The following is a 23,676-nucleotide window of genomic DNA, read 5'->3' as shown; positions in this document are numbered from 1 at the left end:
TTAAGAACGGCAACATAAGATTCTTTAGCCAACACAGTTAATCAGTATAGCCATGAATGAGAGCTTAATTATAACATTATTCATACGAATTCTTACTAATTTAAATACTATATAGTACGTTGGTTACTATATACTTACATTATGACTTAGGCTTAATTCATTATTTGCATAATCTGATAAGCGACGGCTGTTTAGTATTCGGTTAAGTTCAATATGATAATCGCGTTTGGTAGAGCACGTATGACAATACTGTACTTGCAATTAAGGTGTGAACATTTTGTTAGGAGATTTTTTCATAATATAACGTCTACTCCTCTAGCACTTATAGACGAAGGTGAAGGCAGAGGTTTATGACACCACTATCTAGCCATTATCATTGATTTAATCCATTAAATAGAGTGCGAGCTTATTGTCATTTACCGAGTTCACTAGTACATAAAAATGACAATATTGTATTTATTGTAATAATTGTATTAATTTTAAGCATTGAGCCTTGCCGATGGAATAAATTACATATTGTATGTTTTATGCGTAGTCACTCTAAAATAACTTTTAGGACGACAAACTATTAAAGCAGGTAGTGATATAATTTTCTGTGGTAGTCTAAACATTTTGCAATTAAATTTTGTGATCGAGTTTGATTTGACAATTCATGAATCATTTGACCTTCTCAGACCTTTTTTATTGTCTGTGGATATGGGTTCGAATAAAACAACTGTCTATTTGTAACTTATCATTTCTTTATTTAGCTAATTTTTTCACTTACAACAAAGATAAAACTAGTTATTTACATAAATGCCACTACTTTTACAAAATATATTTACAACAAAATAAACTTAACTATTCCTTTGGAATGCACAAATATTTGGACGGAACCATATTCCAATGCTTACTTAATTTACACTAGTTATTATAACTTATAGGTAAAATACTGTTTAAATTCTTATTTGAGCTAAACTGAAAGGAAAATATAAAACAACAAATTAAATGCATAAAGTAGGAAGAATGGAAGCTAAAACTAAAGTAATTTTCAAAATACAACATGTCATTTTTGTACATGATTGTCATGAGTGTCCTTGTTTATTAAAACTTTTAAAATTTATTGTAAAGTTTTCAACCTTTTTACCTTTCTGGACGGTGCTAAAAAAGCAGAGTCGAAAGATTTCCTTAAAATACATTTCAAACGGTCGCAAACAAAAACTACTGCAACAATTTCATAATTTTAATATCAAATTCTAAATATGTACTCATTTTCAATTACACACAATACAGGAAGACACTATAAACTGGACGGAACAATCGCTTAAAAATAAAGGCACACATTATACCTTAGTTCATTTCAAATCATGTCTGCAACACACTCAAATACAGAACGAATAAAGTCCTTTCAAGTCTCAATTCCAAACTTAAATATACACATTTCACTTCCATAGCCATCATTTCAAAACTCATGGATAAGTGTCGAATAACCTAACCTAAAGATATAATGACAACAAATGTATAAAAAGGACTACCGTAAATCTATCTGATAAGGTAATCAACACTTATTCAGAAGTATTGGATCTGGCCGTTATACTTATGATATTTTTTTCATATGGTCAACTTAATGTCAAAGCAGTTCGGGCTCCCTAAAAGGCCTTTGACGCAGTTATTCTTTATACTACGAACATAACTTTAAACTTTAGGTAACCATGGCTCTTTCTGGTGGCATCGGTACCATGTGGTTGTAGGTGAATCGTTGATTGTAGTCCGGTAGTTTGAGGGTCGTGTCCGACCACGGCGGGCTCGGGTTCCATCGGTCCATGCCGTCGGTCTCTTCTAAAGTCAACGGCGGGGGAGCTAGTCGCATTCGTTTTGCGCTTGGGTATTCCAAACCTGGGGGTAAAAAGGGGCATTAAGCATGAGTGGATTCTCGATGTTCAAAGATGATGCTTTCGGTAATGTATGGATCATTGATGTTAATGAAAGTGGTTTGAAACGGTTGAAATTAGTCGTATTAAAAATAATATTCTCTGAATATCTCTTCTAGCGAGTAGCTTCAAGCTGACTAATTAAAGAGCAAGCTGATGAAATCCTATTTAACGTTCTCATAAAATAGTTTCAGGTAAAATGCTGCTTGTTTTATACAAGACCGAGTTCAGCATAATATTGCAAACCCTTGTAGCTCGAATAATTAGACGATTCTAAATAGAGGAAAGCGCGTATTTTAGAAGTAAGAAATCCTAAAACCTTGTTTTATTGTTGAAATTAAACGATTGATTGTTTAACACCCGAAATAAAAACTTTGAAGAAAACGGCATACATTAAATGGAAACTCTTTTTACGTTTTGTGCAGTGACTACCCTAATGCTTTTTGGGAACCTCACTAACAACTGCACATTGGCAGCCGTCAGACACTTCAAAAGGTGATGAATTACTTACTCTCAATAGCAGTACTGGTACAAGGTTCTTGCACGTGATAGTTGACTCGAGGGTACTGTTCGTAGTACTCCCTCTTGCCGTGGTGAGGGTACATGTACATGTTGCTGTTCACCACTATGTCTGGGGGTGGGTCGTAGTGGTGTGGTGACCTGGGAACAAAGAAATTGATTTTAATGGACTCGTCTAAGCTATGCAGCCTGATGGGTCAGTCTGACACACTATAAACAATTGACTGTTGTCCGGTTTCGAAGTATATTAGTTTATCTATTCAATACCGTTTAAACTCAAATAAAAAAAACCGTGGTACCTTAGAAACCGGGGGTAAGGCAACCAGAGAAGCGTCTAAGATCTCCAGGCAATCGAGATGTTTGTATTGAAAATCGATTAGCGCCGATTTTTTGACGTCAAATATATTTTTTTTATAAAGGAGACATAAAATTGTTTTAGAAATCCTGATGGCTACTTTACTGATAAAAGCATTTGATTATGTATGACTATTGTATCTATTTTACATGTTTTTACTAAACTGCAAGGCGTATATAAAGGAAGACTATTTTCACGTTTGTAAAATGAATCTTCGGTTTATCTATTTCCACGTTAGTAACATATATATTTAAAATATACAACCGTCGGCGTCGAAGCGTACGCGTAAGATAGTCTATAAATACTCTATTACATCTAAGTAATAATTTCCATAACAAACATCCCACGTCAAAACCAATACTGAATTACATCAAATAACGAACTATCATACAGAAACTCTTAACCCTTTTCGAGTCAGCCTTTTCATATTTGGTTTACAATCACAAATATAAACATACATTTGGAAAACACACTATCAATTTAATTTGAACTTTAGTGTTACACAAATAAGGTGTTATTTAGTTCGTAGTGATGGTAGAATATAGTTTTGTAATAGCGAGTTTACAATAAATATGGTAATGAAAGGTGTCAAATTACGCGGACGGATGGACAGACGGACGAACGGACGGGGTGATGATTTTCTTATTTATATTCCCTCGCTGTGACATGACGGGTACAAATTGTACGACCGACCTTGCTCTTAGTGTTTATGTTTTAATTTGTATGCTTCATTTTGTTTTTGACTTATTTTATGGATTATTATTTGTTTAGTTTTTAAATCACTTGCCGTCTTTTGGTTTTCAATAACATGTTTCAATATAATAGAGATAGATATTGCCTGCTGCAATTTTTTTGTAGCAATTAACAAAACGTTGAAGGAAATGATTGTGAGGTAATATTGCGTGAATCACCGTTTTTTAAAACAGTTCTAGAATTTATCTGACTACCGTAGTCGTCTCAGGGCCCCGTCTTTCTAAAGCTGGAAGTCCGGTAATAGGACATAACTAGTATACTTTCCTTTTTTGTTGCAAATCATAAGGTAACATTTTATAAAATTGCTAGTGATATACGTGTGGTGGAAGGGCTAATCAATTCATCATTTTCTAGCTGAGTAGCGGTACATTAAAAGCCAATATTTTTATATTTGTTAACAAAATTCTTACCTTTCTTCACTAACAGTAGACTGTGGAGAATGCGTAGAATAATCCACAGGTCCTCTATCTGAGTACACCCTTTCACATCCACTATAATCTTCCATGGTCTTCGGCTGGACATACGAAGACACATGGTACCCCGTATACTCGAGTTCCTGGTTCTCAATATACGGGTATTCTTGGTAAGGATCCTGGTAACACTGGTCTCGTCTGAAGAACTTCTGGCAGCGAGGGTCGAGCATCCCACACGGCTGGTTCTGGTAACCATAGTACTGGTACAGCCAGGAGTTGGCTAGCATTATTGTTGCTTCGGCTTCACTGTGGATGGAGAACATAGTTGTAGCTTCGAAAATGGATGTTAAAGTCTTTAGTGAGAAAACTGTATTGAAAGGCTAGGCTTTAAAAATACTTGTTTTCAACTTCTAAAATTTACGTTTCGAAAAACTAGATTGGGTTTATATATTCATTATTTTTATAATTAATTGTCTATTTACTTATATTTTGCATTAAAAAAAGAACTAAATTAAGTATTGAATATACATTGAAAACAGAAAAATTGAACATGTGAAAGTTCAGTGCGAAAGGACGTAGTTCTTAAAATCTTTTTACAAATAAAGATTAAGTGCTTGAACAATACCGAGTGCCTTAAAATACAATACTTTAGGTGAAAACATACACAAAGGAAGCTATAGAAACCTAAACTATCGCACGTGCCCTTCGCAAAGGTCGTATGCGTAATCACATTTAAGTAGAGTGAATGATGTATGACTATTCCCTATAGGATGGCACCGTGAATACTATAGTCCGAGAACTTAGAAGATAGCCTTGTATGCAAGGCTCACGGCTATTGGAGGTATACAATAATTCAGAATTTAAAACATAAGTGACCCGTAGGCCTATGCAGTGGACAGTGGCTTGTAACCATATTCTCTACTATCGACTACCAACAAACGGTTATCGAAACATTTTGTATGACAATCGGTTCAGCTCCTCTAACGGGCGTCGGAGAAACTATTTTGGCAGTACATTTTAAATGTCAACCTCTCAAAATTCAATGATTTCAATTGTAAAGAATCGTGGTACTGCTTGATACAGTTACTTGATTTTGGATATACGCAAAACAATTAATTATTATATTTAAATAAATTGTGCACGCGAAGTCTTTCTACTAAGTTGTTAGTTATAGGTTATATTTTGAAATACTGCCAAAATTAGCTGTCATAACATAATATATAGTTAACAAGTGATAAGCAAGTGTTGCAAATAATTACGAATATGATTGATCGTGTAAGAAATTAGAGAATTTTTGTGCAATTCACGATGGACCGCAATTACCTATTTCTAATCATTTTAGACTCTTTTAAACGGTAATTGCACCTGTCAAGTGGATTTTTTTGCGTAACTTTGATGAAAGTGAAATCCAGGAAATAAAAAAATGCATTAGATAACGTAATTCATTTTAAATCAGGTGTTAATATCGGTAAGTTACTTCTAAGTAAGGTCATTTTAATTGTTAGTTTTGGTAATGCACTGGATAATAAAATACAAATCGATCATGCGTTAAAATTGACATGGTAAAGTTATTTCGGTATACTGTTAATAGCTACACGACCAAAGAAACATGAACTAAGTAGAATTTGTTTTCAATATCTTTCTAAAACGTGATCAATATACAAAACACATTTTTATGCAAAAATAATGTGAATAAAATAAATACCTTAATATCTGATTAGTAGCGACAATGAATTGTCTGGGAGTGTCGGTGGCATCCTTGACTTGCAGCACGACGTGAACCCAGAGGAACTGTCCATTACGCTGTTGAAGCTTCACCAGTAATATACAACATTTGTCTTGTTCTGACTGTGTTACTGTAACAAATAGTTCATTTTAGATATGTAAAACTCGTTGTGATAAAGGTTAACTTAAGGTGGACCAGAAGAATGCAGAACTCGATTCTGCCCTAAAATGTATCTAGCTCTTGAGAACTACCCAAAATATACGTAAACAGTTTTTTTTTTATTTTACTCAATTTACACAAACTTGCATTTTTTCAATTCTTGTTGTATAATTATTGGAGTAGCACGACCTCCTGTTCATTATCTGCACGTAACTATATTTTGTACTTAAAAAAAAACATGTTTGTCTTAATTCCTGACGCCCTACATTTCACTATAATCTTTACATAATGGTAAGAAAACAGACAAATTCAATTCTTTGATTTGATGACTAACTTAGAACAGAGATAACTTATGTTTGAAAATGACTCACTAGTTTAAAAAACGCAATTTCATAATGTCAGCCATTGATCTCACAAAATAGTTAAAATAAACATTGAATACGTTTCTCGCATATTGAATATCGTTAACAAAAAGTTAAGTGTAACGTGATTCTAAATAATTGGCCTGTCACTATTCGATGCACTTTTAATCCAATAAATTATTCCACAACGTTTTTTTCCCGATGGTATGAACTTTTGCTTCGGTCAAGGAGGTGCTAGACGACATTAGAACCTTATTATTTTTTATGTGACTATTGTAAGATACTAGATTTTAGTTGCTGATCCACTTCTACCTATTACTGTTTATGAAAAAAGTAGTCTATATGTTTGTTTTTTCCGAGATTTAATCGACTATGGCCCTGTTAAATTTTCTCTAAATCGGTTCAGCTTTAAGTCATAAATCCGTTGTTAGTAGATAGACATAGAAATTACTTTAACTTTTATAACATTACTGTATTTTGCAAGCTAAAACTAAAAGTTTTTAAAACTGAAACAATAAAGACTAAATTATTTAATTACGTAAACTTAAAGAATAAAATTTAAAGGCTGTTGACATCCCAAGAGTTTAAGATTCTCTTACACAATTAAACATTCGGATTAAATCTAAATATTTTAATACAAATGCGAATACTTACTTAATCTATGTTTACTCTGTGCCTCTCGTAAACTGTCCCAGTGGATTAGCTGGTACCATGACACGTCTGTCAGTTCTGATTTCTTCCAACCTAAGTACCATTCACCGCTGCAACAAAATGAATCAAATAAATATCTTTGAATAACTTATACAGGGTTATTTGTTTCCAAAGTATGCAAAATTACACGACAAAAAATTTTTGGTGTCTGAATATAGGTGCGAGTCGATGCTAGGAAGTAAATAATCCACTAATTTTCATGCCATATTTTGCTTCTTTACCGCGGTTTGCAGCTATATTCAGTCACACGGATATCTAGAAAACTAATAATAATACGTTTATAAACACTCCAGTTAACTTTGTTTGACGGAAACATAATGAAGTATGTTGTATCTACAAGTTTGTTTTTTCGCTTTCTGTACGACGACTTGTTCCTATACTCAAACTCACAAATGTAACTCCAACTCAAAGACTTAGAGTAAATGCTTGTGCTCAACACACAATATTTAATATTTTATTCTTTTGCCGATAGTGGTATCATGAACATCTCATCCATTGCGTGAACTGCAGTCAAAAAACAACTAACAAGTCCCGTTCACCCAACACTTCTCAATTAATCAAATTAATAATTACTTAATTTAAAAAAATAATTAAACACGTGATGGTTAATGAAGAAATGGATTTACAGTTTTATTAAATCTAAAATGGGGTTTGAAATAATATTTTGCGTTAAGTTGCCGCGCAAGCTATCAATTAATCTTAGTCACAAAGTAGATTAAAATATACCGCTATGCAATAAATTGGTAGTCTATCTTGAGGTCTTCCGTAGTACCGGGGAGCCTATCTCGCTAAGGCTTTTTTGCTTAGAACAGTTTTAGTTTAATTCACTTGAATGCTTTTTGCTTTTCCATTAGTTGTTTCAGCGATATTGCACGGGAGTTGAAAACTTTGATACGTGGAACTTGTTTTTTAGGTAGAGAAGCTTAGTGTGAAGCGGTTTTGTAGTTTCATTGATAAAAGTAGTTTGTGTGAGCTTTATTTGGTGCTTAACGCTGTTTTAACACTCAAGAGAGATAGTTAAAATGCGCTTAAGTGGTTTTTGAAGACTGTTGCTTCATGCGTTCGTAGATTTTTGTTTCCCGCTAAAGTTCTTAATTAAATAAAATTCTGTTTTTCCAATTACACCGTGTAATTTTGGCTTGAGCATTATCTTATTGCTACTTATCAGTTTACAAATACGCTTAGTGGTGTTAGTACTATGAATATAATTATCTATTTTATCGAATACTGCACAGCGGCAGTAAGACACTAGGTGTGAAGTGTACAGAGCGGGGTAGTATGACTTACTTGGCGTCGATGTGCAGTATCTTCATGTCCATGGCGTGCACGGTGGTGAAGACGTTGGTGGCGCCGTGCACGACGCACTCGCGCGTCTCCGGCATCGCGAGCGGCGTGCACACGCACAGGAACACCGGCTCGTTGCGACTGCACAGCGGCAGTAAGACACTAGGTGTGTAGTGTACAGAGCGGGGTAGTATGACTTACTTGGCGTCGATGTGCAGTATCTTCATGTCCATGGCGTGCACGGTGGTGAAGACGTTGGTGGCGCCGTGCACGACGCACTCGCGCGTCTCCGGCATCGCGAGCGGCGTGCACACGCACAGGAACACCGGCTCGTTGCGACTGCACAGCGGCAGTAAGACACTAGGTGTGTAGTGTACAGAGCGGGGTAGTATGACTTACTTGGCGTCGATGTGCAGTATCTTCATGTCCATGGCGTGCACGGTGGTGAAGACGTTGGTGGCGCCGTGCACGACGCACTCGCGCGTCTCCGGCATCGCGAGCGGCGTGCACACGCACAGGAACACCGGCTCGTTGCGACTGCACAGCGGCAGTAAGACACTAGGTGTGTAGTGTACAGAGCGGGGTAGTATGACTTACTTGGCGTCGATGTGCAGTATCTTCATGTCCATGGCGTGCACGGTGGTGAAGACGTTGGTGGCGCCGTGCACGACGCACTCGCGCGTCTCCGGCATCGCGAGCGGCGTGCACACGCACAGGAACACCGGCTCGTTGCGGCTACACAGCGGCAGGTACGACACGTAGTGGCCGCGGATAAGGACTACCTGAAAATAACAAGCGATTACCAATCTGGTCTATGGAACAAAACTTAATTGTCTTCATCCGCGGCTGGCCACTTAGAGCATGGTCACTACCTTGAGATAGAATTTTTCACCATGTTCAATTTCAGATGAATCAGCACAGTAATTTAATCGTCAAAGTGTGACTGACAAGTGGGCTTATTACGTATCTCAGGTGACAACAACTGCATGTCAAATTCATGGTCACTATTCAGTACATTGCTGCATTGACATAACCTGTTAAAGACTTTAACCTAAGAGAGAAAACCATGTACAGCATAGTGGCTTTCAAATAGAAGTCAACGGAGAAGTGAAAGGTGGTATTAAGGTTTTGTTAATAATCAAAATCAATTAAGTATAAAAGCAATATCAAAATACTACTGGATTGTGCTTGACTTACTTTTTGATCACCAAATCTCATTTGTCTTCTCGCGTTTCTCGATACATTCATTCTACAGAAGAAATGCCTATTCTTTGGTACGTTTTCAGTCTCTCCGTTGCCGCCTCGGTTTAGTTCCATTTGGACTGTTTGGTGGTCTTGCCTATCTATTATATCGTACACACTATCACCATGTATGAGGAGATCCTCCTAAAAACAAAACATGATTAGAGATTACATGTAAACCAGTAGCGTGATTTTCTGTCTTGCGTGCTATTGAGAGCTTAATATGTAATCAACTGGAAAATAATAGACCCTTTGTAGAATATTAGTATCTATATGTATATTAGTTTTTCATGTAAGAGTTCTACTACTACTCGTGGACAAAAGTGGTAAGAAATCACCCCTTCACCCCGTCCGAGATCAAAAAGGTTGAAACCACAATAATAATTAATAATTGATTATAAAAAAATATAATTAGTGCAAGGAACCGATACAAACGCAAAAAAGAAGCGTGTATTTTAATAGCAAAAGTATTTCTGTTCTTAAATAAGTAAACATACCATTGAATGCCCTAAGTATTCCGCCGCATTTTCCGATATGTACAATAGTTTACCATTCTGTGTCATCATCATCATAAAACCGTTCATAGCCTGAAAGAACATTGTAAACTTAGTTTATGTCTTCAACTCTAGTCGTAAAACTTGAAAAATATAAAAACATACCTTTGAAAATCCGATATTAGGTGTGGGAGTCGGTTGTTCTTGATACTGATAGCTGAAGTCGTGACTTTTGAACACTAAAACAGAAAGAAAGAGGGTATTATGGGTGAAGTAATAGCAACGGTAGATAAGATAGCGAACTAAATGCATTTTAAACGTCTTAATATGCCTTTTCGTGACTGAAGGTGAGCTGACAAAAAGTTTTGGGAGACGTTGCCTGTAGATCAAGGATAAGGGAGGACGTGATGAGTTTAGTCAAAGATTTAGAGCATGAGAACGGGGAAATCTTACATGGAAATGAAGATGATATACCCATTGCACGACTTTTTAAAACGAGGAAGTTTGTGATGAAATGTACGACAAGGTGTGTGAATTTTTTTCGAGTTATGTAATCTGCTTGTAGTTTTTATTGCCTGCAAAACGTGGGTAATTAAATTTATCTTTGTATTGTTTAATTTTAGTAGGTTATTATTGCTGTGCTATGTTGTGTAGTCAGTAAAGCATAGTAAAAAATATGGCTTTTGTTTTTGTATCATTTACTAACATATAAAACATCCGGAATATACATATATGGTAGTCTATAGGTAGTCGGTCAGTCTCATGGATACGTCAGAACTCAGTTGAAAGTGACCAGTAACAAATTAAATTTACAAATATTTACAAGAGTTTTATACGTATATATTTTTGGTTTGAACGGCGAATAATATCTGTACTTACTTCAAAAAGCACTTAAATATAGTCTGGCCCTCATATTATTCCTAAAACCCATATTACATTCAAATGATCAACTTTTTTGTTCCTATAAACTTTTCTTTACCTTAACTAAAACTCCTTATCAAGATATCATTTGTTATAAAAAAACCCTAGCGCCTTCGTTCCAGTAATGACCGATTGATTGTCTAACACTGACGTCAATGAAGCGTTGCATTCTTCAATAGATTTGTTCCATGAAAAGATAAGAGATCTTCATCTAAATCCTTTGAAATGCAAATACAAAGTAATTAAAGGAATTCAAAACGTTTTTGCTGTTAACGTCAGAGGTTTTTGTGAAAAGGGGTGGGGCTTTAAAGGTAACGGTACGATGTCAGTTGCGGTTGGCTGAGATCCAACTTATTATGTAAGATTAGAGTTTAGATTAGTGGAAAATAGGTGGCGCTAAAAAGAATCTGACGTTTTTGTGTGTGATTTCTTCGGAGTGATAAAAGTCCAAAGTTTCGTGGAGATTAAAGTATGTACGTACATAAAAATGATCTTAATTGTACTCTTGAATTTAAATGCTTTATGAACGGAGCATAATTTTTTTTAAATTTATGCTTGATTTAACAGCCAGTTTTCTAAAAAGATGCAAATCAATATAGTAAGAACTTGAGAAGAAGTTTTCTTTTAGTAGTTATGAACAAGTGGTCCACGCCTCTAGCCAATTTTTAACAAAGCAACTATTCTTCAAATAAATATTAAACGTCAAACTTTCGAAGCGAAAGCGATACAATAGCACCTAATATAGAAAATTGCAATACAACTCATTACTGTCCCAACTGTCATATTACAACGCATAAACAAATATCAACAAAGTACAGTCACCAAAAAAAATATTTGCTCCATGAATCATAGCGAGAGAGGCTGAATGTCATCGATCTAGTTAATCCTGACCTGGCATTATATAACTCGATCAGTGCGTGGGTATGCTGAGAACATTCTATTGTAATGACTAACTAGACCTGGCTGACATAGTTCTGATTTTGATTGAAACAAGATTGTTACACTTTCTTTTTTGTATAAAACAATATTTATGATATTTCAGTAAATAACCAGCAAACCCTTCATTTATTTATAAATAAAAATATGTTCATTGTTCATAAAAAATCACTCTCTCTAAAACTTTTTAAATTGTTCTGTCTATTGATGAAAACTGCGTGAAAAACCGTTTAGTATTTTTTAAGCGTATCATGAAAAGACAACCAGGCGCGGCGGTGAATTAACAAATAATACAATACTTATAATATTTTTTTTGAAATCACTGTGTATTTTGGTTCAAATAGCATCAAAAAGCGTTCAGCAGTTTGTACAAATGTATCCTGACCGCTGAGGCTGCAAATTAATAAATTATACGCTGAAACTTTTCTTATGAATAAGTCTGCTTTGCGTGAAAATGCATGAAAATCTGTTAAGTACTTTAAGGATTTGTCTTGCACATACAGACAGACGCGGGGCCTTATTTAATAATATCAAATGAGTAATGTGGAAAGTGGTCGTTCTCAATGAAATGTTCTTGACAGTGGTCTAGTAATTGTGTGGTTATTAGTGGTGGGGTTTGATTGGTCGTTGTGACCACGGTGAAGGCGGATACTATCATTAAATCGTTTGCGAATGTAACATGATTTATTGTTCGGATTATATAGGTTTGTATTATTAACTGTATTGTAGTTAGGTTTTTTAGAATTTGTGTGGGAAAATCTTGAATGAATGAATATTGTTAGATTTGCTCTGAATAGGTTAACGAAACTAACTTATGGAAAAAGAAAATCAAAAATAAAAAAATGCGACTTGATAGAATAGACACAATTCAATAAAAAAAACCTGAAATAATATTTAGTTTTATCTTTTCATTTTAAATAATGTAATTTTTTTAGCGTCAAGAAGTAACGTAATTATGCGGTTTCTGTTTCTACAGATTCAAAAAAGTTGGGGTTATGTTTTGCTGTTGGAAATTTAAAAAGTCGGACTTCTAATTCTCTTTCAATAGCGTCTATTTCAGACATTGTGCAAGCGAGAAAATTTAGCAGTTAAGCGCATAATTTCCTTAACTGAAATAATCTCAACTACTACTACAATTCCCTGAAACAGAGACTGAATTTACAACTCGTTCAATTGCCAAGTTTTAGCAAACAATAGGTCCGCTTGGAATATTTGGATTATCTAAAGCTAACTGCACCGTACCTGTTCTCAGAATAGCGTAAAGAACTTTACACAGTCTCGTCTAAATACAGAGTTTATATTCAGATTAACTAATTTAAGAAAAATAGAGGCGGCGTTATAATGAAACATACTTTTATTAGTTGGCAACACGGCCGACGGGATACATGCAAGTTTAATAATAAAGTTAACAATAATATATAGATTTACAAGATTTTCCCTTTCCTTAGGAGTTTCCTTATAATTTTTGTAATTGCTACACAATAATATTGCTTCTAGTTACCTAATTCTTATAAGTTTTCAAACATGTTTTTCCTCCGATTTGATGCTTTTACAGGTTAATATGATACGCTCTTCACAGTCATTGAAATACTGTGTAAGGTTTGAAATTTCGACACTAACTAGTGTTGTTACTCTTTGCCCTCAATTATTTGTGAGGATTCACCCCCAATATTAACTCATATCTATGAGTGCTTTTAGTAATGCATAAGCCAAACATTATATGGTATCACCTAAGTTTTTCTACAACGCACTTTGTAAAGTAAACTTTAATAACTTGGAAAAAATAATTAACATTAGTGGTTTTGGCTTTCGGGCGGCTTAAACAACTTTGACACTAGGTTGACCACTAACCATACGATAAGAAGAAGAAGTGGTTTAAGTTTTAACTTACCTTGTTGAAAGTAATTCATCTTCCTGACATAAACGCAGACGAGTGCCATGAGTTGTAGCTGCGAGAGCCTCTGTCTGGTGGACGGCGGCAGTGGCAGTAAGTCCCGAAGGTTAGATATCTCCGCGTTGATGAGGTCGCGTCGCATCTTGCTCGCACCTTTCGTTGACTTCGTGGGCTCGAATCTGCACAATGGAAAAGAGTATTTGAAACAAGTGAATCTAGTTGTTTATTGCTCAAAGGTATAAATAGTTATGCTATGAAAACGCAATATGTCTTCTTGTAGAGCCGGGATGCTAATGCGTGTCAAAATGAAAGTCCTTATTGTAAGAAGTCATTAAAATCAAGTCAAGAATAATAATAACAATAGACCCTTTGGCACAATGGGTGAATTTCAGCTTACCAGAGAACTTAAAGTTGTTCTAAATATCTAAAGGTCATTAAATATTGTTAGTATATCTACCTAAAAATATTAATTAAAGTTCTATGAAGAGTGTAAGTTAACTTAAACGACGCACATTTCCATAACAATTACGACCTTTTCATTGGAGTGTACCTAATATCTACGGTGATGTTAAAATTACTACCAAATCTAACAGTAAAAGCATGAAAACGAAAAATCTCTACATTGTTTTCCTCAAACAGATGTTTAACTACAAAACTACTTGCCTTAGAACAAAACTAATAAGTAAGTAGAGCACAGTAATAATAAAATATGTCGGCCGATAGAATCAGCGTCGGTTGCAACAAAGTTGCATTATATCAAATAAGAAATAACATGAGTTTTATAGCTTGTGTGTTACAACGAACCAATATTTTTCGTTTGTTACTACTAAGAAGAACGGATAAAATAAATTCCTATACAGTTTCATGTTCATATATATTTTGAAAATAGGCAGTGAAATAACTAAGCACATGTAACAATCTAGTGTCCTAAACAACAGAACTATTATTATCGACATGTAATTGCAATAGAACAATCCATGTTCCAAGATTAAGATACATTTCAATAATAGCTAGAGGTGAATTATAAAAAAAATAACGCCAGAATTTTAGTAGTCCGTTTGGTTTGAATCACTTTTAGCTCATGTATTTAAATATGATTTTAGAATATCCACTAGTTCCTAAAGATATATGTTTTACACCTAGGAGTAAAAAACATTTAAAGAATGAGTAACTCAACGACGTACAATTCTCAAAACCAATAACAACATCCTTATATCTAAACAAGCGAAATCAGAAAATCACAAATGTTTTCCTGCTTTAGTAAGAAGAAATGCATTTCATTGTAGGATGTGAGACAATGCGCGGATGCTATGTTCCGGACAGGTGTCCCTTGTCATTCAAGTATTAACATAGCATCTCATCGCGTATTGTGTAATCGCCGCGACCGCGCATGCCTTTGATTTATCGTTGCGCATGCCAGTTTGGGATGTTTGATATTTTTTTGGCTAAAATTAATATTAATATTGCGGTGGTGATTTGTGTGAATTGTTTTAAAGTTTTTTTGTTTGAATTATAAATGTTTGATAGTAGTCAGTATTTGTATGTATTTATTTTTCAGAATAGGCTGCTACTGAAAACTTAGACTGCAATTATAGCGAGCGAGTAATTTCTTCGACTATGAAGTTTCTTTTAATCCTCTAAGTCAAAAATGGCTGAAGGTAGTCAAATTGACAAAATGTTTAAGACTTTCAGAAGATTCAAAACACTGGTTTACCAATGAGCATAAGATTTTTCTTTGAAATTTTGTGATGCTGCAAAGAAAGTAATAATATACCTCATATTTTGGATAGACTTAGATATAAGGGCCTAAGTACACATTGTGAATAGTAAAAACGAAGTATAATGAGTGGATGACAAATCCGATGATATAATCCCTAGTCTAGGTTACTACCTTATGTCGCCAGTCGCCTACAAAAAGGCGTCATAATAAATCAATAATTTAAGTTTCGTTTAATTTAATTTATCATATAAATGACGTACTAGCCATTTGTTTACCATAATAATAGTAGAATAGTAGCCGTAAAATAAGGAATATTGGTATAGTAGTCGAGATAATTGCGGAAGAAAGCCTTACAACTCAGTTAGAAGGTGGATAATGAGTTATTATGTGACAGTGTGAGATATTGCAAACATCACTTATAAGCAAGTCACGCACAGGAAGTATTGACATATTGCGTTGACAACTTTGTCCTTTTTGAAGTGATTTGTTTTATTCGGAAACTATTTAAAATACAATATTTATATAACCCCAAATACGAATAAAAAATTGAATGTTTTCATATTTATTCAATTACGGGAATGTATTCTTAAAAATTAACAACACCCTATAAGTATCTCCTAATATGAATATTTACTAGGCATATTTCCATAATTAAATATACAGCATGTACACAAAATCAATAAAAAAAGATTTGTGTTTTCGTATAAATGTATGCGTATAAAAATAAAAACAAAACAATTGATGCAAAATAGAGCGATTGTATCGTGAGATTTGACGTTACAAGTGGTTATGTAACCTGCGCACGCGCAGGATGTGTTGATTTATTGCCACGCACTCCATAGAATGCAAATATTTTTCTGAACTTGTTCTTTTTTTTCCTAAAAATGCATTGTTGCGGAATTCTAGTGATTTGTTTTTATTTTTATAAAGAAAAACTTGGTATCGGAAGTGGATTGATTTATCTATATCTATTCAATTTTATAATAAGTTTCAGTACTTTATTTTTTTTCAATAAATTGCTTTTACTGTTGCAACAGTATTATTAAAATTCTATTTATGCATGTGATATTCTTTGAATAAAAAAATCTACCCTTGGCATAATATTGGATTTTAAATAAATACAACGCATCCATTGAATCAATAAAAAAACATGTTTATACTGTTACAAACATTGCTTATGGCTTTATAAAGCCCTTAACTTATCTTCTTAAATACATGAAGTGATAAAACAGTGTAAACTTACACAATAATCCTATTATAACATAATTAATTCAAACGATATAAATTGCCCATGAAATAGAAAAAAAGACCTAAGGAAGTGTCTTTCCGTCCGTCCGTAGCATGTTAACATGCGCTAAGGCACCCGACGCGGCGCGGTGCGCATGCGCGGCCCTTTCATCTCACCTGGCAGTCCTTTTTATACCTACCCTTTTTTATTTGAGTGATTAGATTCTTTTTCCAACCATCGTTAAGTATGATTGTGGGAACGAGTGGCCAGTGTTATTAATTTGACCGAATCGATTGTTTGTTTTCGATGATCGATTGGCGTAATAGCGAATAAATTTGATGATTAATCGATTTCGTGTGTGTTCTTATTGTTGCTTTAGTGTATTTGTCATTTTTGATAGTGATGAGTTGTGGGATTTATAGATGGATGTATCCTGTATTTGTTTTCCTAAGTCATATTTTATAAGGTTTTTTGATGGTCCATGATCTTTAAAAGTAGATCCGGGATTATTCATTGATCCTCGGTTAGTTATTGGACTCTATATTTCTCTTTGGTTTTCTGTGGCGTGTCTTTTGAACATTGAGATATTGGAAAACCCACAAATTGTTTTCGCATTGGCTGGTGCTTCAGCATAAATGATGGAATAAAGCCTGTTTTTCCTTATTTATGAAACACATTTTTAAAACGATTTAACAACTTGCTTATCAGACAATGCATTACAAATTTAATAAAACGTTTTGCGAAGAACCGTTTTCAATTTTGAAAATGTTGTTGCGACATTTTAAACTATCTCAAAAACATTCTTTAAAATAATTTCACTTGAGTTTCAAAGAAGACTGGTTTCTTGAGGAAAATATACACAATGCATGTCCATATGTGGAGTAATATATTTACAATAGGTCATTACTCGCCAACTTACAGGACATTACAACTATTATTCCTCTATGAGATATACCACATTGAACCAAAAATAGGACTCATTAATTTTTTCGTCACTCAACGTGACCCCTTCCGCTAAAAGAGACCGAACTTTTTAAATATATCAAATCAAGAATGTATCTGTAAAATCGTTTACACGTCGGACCACAAAAACTGGCATTCCTTACATACTGAGGCGTATAATGACGTGAACGCTTCACGCCGATTGTGGAAGTCGACCGTTTAAATTCTTCCGTAGTACATTAGCTGGACATCTGGTGTACCGTGTCCGATGCAAATATCACCAGACTAAGATAATGTGCCGTGGATATGAATAGATGCGAGTTTCCGGCACACCGGTGAACCGCATCCACGCTTCCAGTTTGCGGTTTGTACACTTCCCCTAATTAATATTCGCCAAAGGTTTGACTGTGTGGTTTATTATGCAAATTGCAATGATATATCCTAATAGGCTGTCACACTGCGGGTGTGGTGCACAAAGGTAATTAGTCCCTATTGTATTAGAATGACAGGAAAGGGAATATCTTCATTGTAACCGTTATGTCTATTAACGTCTGCAAAATACACTTGACACCTTGACAGCTCTAAGCCATAACTTTTAAACTCTCGCGTTGCGCGAATTAACGCGAACACGTGTTCGCGTTAATTCCCGTATTCTATTATACATTAAGCTCTAAGCCAAACAGAAACATAGTTGAAATAGGAATTAAAAAGCCTAATATACCAGCCAATATACTTTGAAATTTCTCGCGTATTTTTGTGGATTAAAAACTAATTCTAGTATGGGAAAATGTTTGAGCATTTCGTCTTAATTATGCAAACCATCTAAGGGTTACAATGTGTAAGCAGAAGCGTCTAATCCGTCGATCAAGTGGCCACGTGGTGAGCATCGTAATCGTTGCTTTCTCAGAGACATATGTCCTAGGACTCCAATGGGTTATTAATGAGAAATTGATAAGTGGATGTTGGATAGATTTATCACTTGACGTGAGGAAATTCTAATTGCAATATGACAGCTGGTTAAATTATAATCAGACGAGGTAGGTCAACAGCCACTTGGCTTGCTAAGGTCTGTCTGTGATATCCTTGAGTTAATTTAGCATTATGAGATCATTATTTTTAGAATTATGTAATCATATATTTTTAATGTATTTGTTATATATTTATTTTATTATGAGGATACTTCTTTGTACATACATAGAGTCATTCGGGTCAAGTGTGCGCACTTTCACCTTTGGGACCACATTGTGAATTAGAACAGTGTTATCAGTAAAATAAAAGTAACATATCAAAATAAACATTTATTAGACTACAATTTGGAAGACAAACTAAATCTGTAAGTATATTAGTTTTCATTCAAACAGACAAAAACAACTGAAAGTCGGAATGCGAACACTTGACCCGTGTTGTGGGTAAGTGTGCGCACAGCTATGGGGTAAAAAGACGCACTTGGGGCAAGCGAACGTATTGGTTAATTTGACCGAAATTAATGATATTAATTAAATTGTTTCACCAAAATTATCTAGCCTTTGAAGTAAATTTAATGAAAATTAACCAGAACCAAACATCTCCTTCTCAGAAAATCCAAACACAAAACCAACAAAACTACTTGAACATTCTAGGTATAAATATAAAAAAATTAATACCTAATCAAATTAAATAATTTGTACTGTTTCTGGATTAAACCGACCTATTGAAGATGCAGCTACGTTTAATTTAAGTCTTTTGCGAAGACATGACTCGCTTATACTAATTGCTTTACTTTTACCCTGTTCAATTAGAGCTTTTGCTTTAGCGATTTGTTGTAACAGTCGCAAGTTCAGGTTTTTTACTAATATAATTTCGAAACATGGCGCTACACTAAAATAAATAAGTAAATAAGAGTTTATTTGCTACTAAAATTATATAAATTTATTTATCTTTATGAATCCGGGCAAGTGTGCGCGTGCGCCCACTTACCCGCGCACACTTTCCCGCAGACCCCAAAATTGAATATAAGAACCGCTGAGTCCAAAGTAATGAATATAACTTTATATCACGCTTGCAAATTTCAACAACAATAACCATTTAATTAAAAAAACATGACTTTTCTGGTGTTGCTTTACAATCTTGTGTGTCAGAATGTTTTCCAAACAATAAGAAAGACACAATCAAATGGCCTAAAACAGTTTTTTGCAAATAAATAAACAACAAAGAGTGGTGCGGCGCACTGACATGTCGCGATTAGTTCGCGTCGCTTGCAGCTACGATTGACCAAAACAGTCACCCCCGCCCCCTCACCCCGATCAGAGATATAGGCCCTGCGCTCACTTACCCACTGCGAACAGTTACCCCGAATGACTCTACATACTATGGATGTCTAGTAACTAAGTTTATATTTCGAAAATGAAATTGTTTCTTCACAAGTAAATAATAATCAATTACCTTACTGACTTGGAACAATATAGACACTGCTATAGTACTAGCAAGGCTCTATTATTATAGCTGAGTTATTGTAAAAAAGTTTTCAGGTGCGTTTAACTTTACATTCTGCGTACCCCTTAGGAATGATTTTATATATGTACGTTGTAAATATATTTTCAGGTATTTAATGAAAAATTGTAAGCAGACAGTAGGTAGTAGGATTTTATACCTTTATTTAATAAGGGCTTTAAATTCTATGGGTTTTCTTATTCTGTAGCTTAAGACAGTCCCATAAGAACAAAATAGAATTATTATAGTAGTAGGGTGGTATGTAGCATTAATAATAGTCGATGTAAATAAAAAATGGTCATTGTTTTACTGTAGAGAAGAGCTCTACTATAAACTGGATAGAACTTAAAACCGTCGGTGTTGGATTTCAGCCGCCCGCGCGCCCGCCCGCAATTATATTGTACATTGTATAAAGGTGCAAAATGAGATCAGTTACGATAGAGAAACTACTATTTTAATTGCTATATATATTATTTAAGTAATTAAGTTAAGTAATGTAAGTAATTTGTTAGTAAATAACAATTTAACAAAAACTACATTAACCGAGCTCCAAAAAGTGAATAAAAAAATATTTATATATATTTATATTTAATTACAAATAACTATATTAATTAAACCCATATATTAAAGTAGCGCATTTTTTTACAATCGGTACTATAGCGTATCATAATTTAGTAGTTATAATGTACTGAAAACTCTGTTTCTACGGCACCCGCTAGAGGCGCTAATCACGTTTTTCATACAAAATTAGTCGATAGCTGGCCTGTTGCTGATAGTGGTAGGAAATTACCCCTCCGATTGCGAGTTTTTTTCCGGAATGAAAGAATATTTGTGTCTTGAATCCATTACGTGGTCCAACGCAATAGAAGAAGATTACAAATATAATAATATCATAATTGTAATTCAACTTTTATATAAATTTTTAGTCAAAAAAAGATGTTCTAAAATATTCACGTAACACTGAAGGCCGATTCAAATAAAATATTTTTGAAGGCGTTACTTATTTTCACAGCACAGGTAATAGACCGAATACCAAATGATTCAAACTGAAAATAAAGAGTACGAATTCCAACTTGAATTGTATTTCGTTTTGAAAAATAATTGAATTTGTTCTTTTGTTTCGAAAAATGAGAGCGTATTTTTCTGACGCTTTTTCTATATTTGTTTTAATGTGAAAAGTGTAGATTATACTTTAAAGTGCTTATTGTTTATTTAGTACTGAAAATGTTGATTAGATATAAAATTGAGAATGAGCGGTGGAATTAATTAGTTATATTTACTTCTTGGAAAATCAATGTTGCTTTCAAAACTTTTGATTTATTTTCCATTCGACAAAATTCTTCCGTTTCGGGATTCCCCTTACCCTTCCCTCGTTTACCATAGCTACTTTAATTAGAGCTAAATATTTTAATTATACAAAAAACAAAATTTTCTTTACTGCCCCAAGTGTTTATTAAAAAGCTTGCATGCTTGTTGATTAGAATATTGCATATTAGCTTAATAGATTGAGAATTTTCAGCTAAGCCGTAAATCCACGTCAGAATCGTGTTCCGTGATCTGACGTCAATAAAAGGATATAGACGTAAATCTATCGATAATACCTCCTTATGGAACCGGATCATCAGTTTAGAACAAGTCATGAATTAAAAAGTAATTGTGTATCTCATTATACAACAAATTATCTACAGCCAGTACTTATTAGTATATTTATTATAGTTTTAAATGTGTAAGAGCTTGTTTTAAGTTTCTCTTTTAAGTGATTAGTTTGATTTTGGTAAAAGGATGGGTCTATCATGATGTTTAATTTGAAGTGATTTGGAAGTAGTGAATGTTAGTAGTGTTGCGCCAAAAATGAGATAGTTGTTAATGAGATGAGGTTATAGTTTTTATGGATCTAATATTCTTGTTTTGTCTAACAAGAATTGAAGAATTTCATTAGATCCTTTTATATATTTTTGTGACAAAAATAAAAAAAGAATAATAATAAATTTAACCCATTAATGTCCCACTGCTGGGGAAGGGTCTCCTCCCGAAATGAGGGAGGGGTTAGGCCTTGAGTCCACCACGCTGGCCAACTGCGGGTTGGGGACTTTGCATGCCTTCAATAAATGTATTGAACAAATTTTAGGCATGCAAGGTTTTCTCACGATGTTTTCCTTCACCGTTGGAGCATGTGATAATTATTTCTAATACACACATAACTTCGAAAAGTCATTGGTGTGTTGCCTCGGGTTCGAACCTGCGACCACTCGAGTGGGAGGTGTCAACTTATACTACTCGGCTATCACTGCTCATTTTTGTGACAAACTGATTTAAAATAATTAAGCATCGTTTATATTTTCATTCTTTGTATTATGTATAGATCATACATACTCATTAATGTGCTTAGAAAATTGGTATTTTTTAATTAGAGGATGGTGATGCAAAAATAGTGTCCGCCTTAAAAATGCATTATGTAAAAAAAACTTTATAGTTTTTATTTATTTACTGTTCTATGTTCGTTTAAAATAAGGAATTTAACATATTTTATTTCCAATATTATTTGATGTTCTAACAAAAATCTCACGACTCAAATACTTATAAATAAATCCGAAAAGTAATATTATAACACGTGCAGTTATGAAATCATACAATTTAATATCAAAGCGTATATCACGATTCCACACAACGTAATATTTAGAGGCAAATATCATATATTACTTTACAAGGCTATTTCATATTACCTAACTTTTATCCCTATTAAATACACGCTATATACACCTTTATTTAGAAGAAAATAATGCCCATATTTGGTTGTGTATATTCGGAAGTAGATACTGTAAAACAATGTGTGAATTTTTAGCGTGTAGGTAACGAAATGTGACGTATTTTTGTGTAAAGGTAGACATGAGCAAATAACATGTTTTGTACTAAATACATATATCATGTTAAAAAAATATGTTTTCATTGAATTCTCTTTTTTATTTAGATACGTTTCAAAGTTAAATGAATAATACAATTATTTCTTGTAATAAAAATAAAACGTAGAAGGTCCTGTATTTTATTTGTTAATGATTGTAAGATTTAAATATAATTGGCTTTTGTAATGAGTTTTTTTTACCTTGATTCATCAAAAATTATAAAAAAATCTTTATAATAAAATTATTAAAAACAAAAAAATTATAAAAATAAAGTTTAACATGCTTTCAAAATAATTATCGATAATAATAATTAATATGATCGAATAATCTTACCTTAAAAACATCTTGATTGCACAAAATTAAAAATCTCCAAAAACTAATATAATTAGCCACTTGCAACACAAAATCATGAGTTCATTTTAAATTAAAAATAAAGTAAACACGACCACACAGCTCGAACGTCCAAGTCCTAATGATAACTCAATAAAAACAACCCTTCACACTTTACTTCACAAAAATTATATTATAATGTAACAATAAAATAAACCATAAACCGCACGTGCCTCGCATTATTCAACATCTACACGATCTCACACGACTACTCATAATATTATATAAAAAATACTATTATAATTTAAATCTAATGTCAGCGCGTCAATTTATGCGTGAGCTTTTTATTAGAATGAGATTAAGGCTCGATCCTGAAGCTCCGATACTTCCGTGCGCCCGCGCACCGGG

At 33.9% G+C, this 23,676-nt stretch overlaps 1 protein-coding gene across 1 annotated transcript; it reads right to left on the bottom strand.

The window, feature by feature from the left end:
* Positions 1-731: 731 nt before the first annotated feature.
* LOC142982326 (PAS domain-containing protein cky-1-like) lies at positions 732-23,663 on the bottom strand. Its single transcript, XM_076128770.1, has 11 exons — positions 23,272-23,663; positions 13,677-13,858; positions 10,094-10,167; positions 9,932-10,021; positions 9,390-9,578; positions 8,790-8,974; positions 6,852-6,958; positions 5,656-5,806; positions 3,948-4,256; positions 2,422-2,570; positions 732-1,875 (listed from the first exon to the last, which is right to left on the bottom strand). Exons 1-11 carry the CDS (start codon positions 23,280-23,282, stop codon positions 1,682-1,684), a joined length of 1,641 nt encoding a protein of 546 aa, XP_075984885.1. The 5' UTR covers positions 23,283-23,663; the 3' UTR covers positions 732-1,681.
* Between the last annotated feature and the right edge of the window lie 13 nt (positions 23,664-23,676).

The sequence above is a fragment of the Anticarsia gemmatalis genome, chromosome 21 (genome assembly GCF_050436995.1).
Source record: "Anticarsia gemmatalis isolate Benzon Research Colony breed Stoneville strain chromosome 21, ilAntGemm2 primary, whole genome shotgun sequence".
NCBI lineage: Eukaryota > Metazoa > Arthropoda > Insecta > Lepidoptera > Erebidae > Anticarsia > Anticarsia gemmatalis.
This window is presented reverse-complemented; position numbering and strand designations above follow the sequence as displayed.

Bases quoted from the DNA above. Each gene is read 5' to 3' on its own strand.
- LOC142982326 (XM_076128770.1), bottom strand. The intron at 10,168-13,676 runs GTAAGTTAAAAC...TTTCTGTTTTAG, and splicing joins GATGAATTACTTTCAACAAG to TGTTCAAAAGTCACGACTTC. The intron at 8,975-9,389 runs GTAAGTCAAGCA...TGTTATTTTCAG, and splicing joins TGAGATTTGGTGATCAAAAA to GTAGTCCTTATCCGCGGCCA.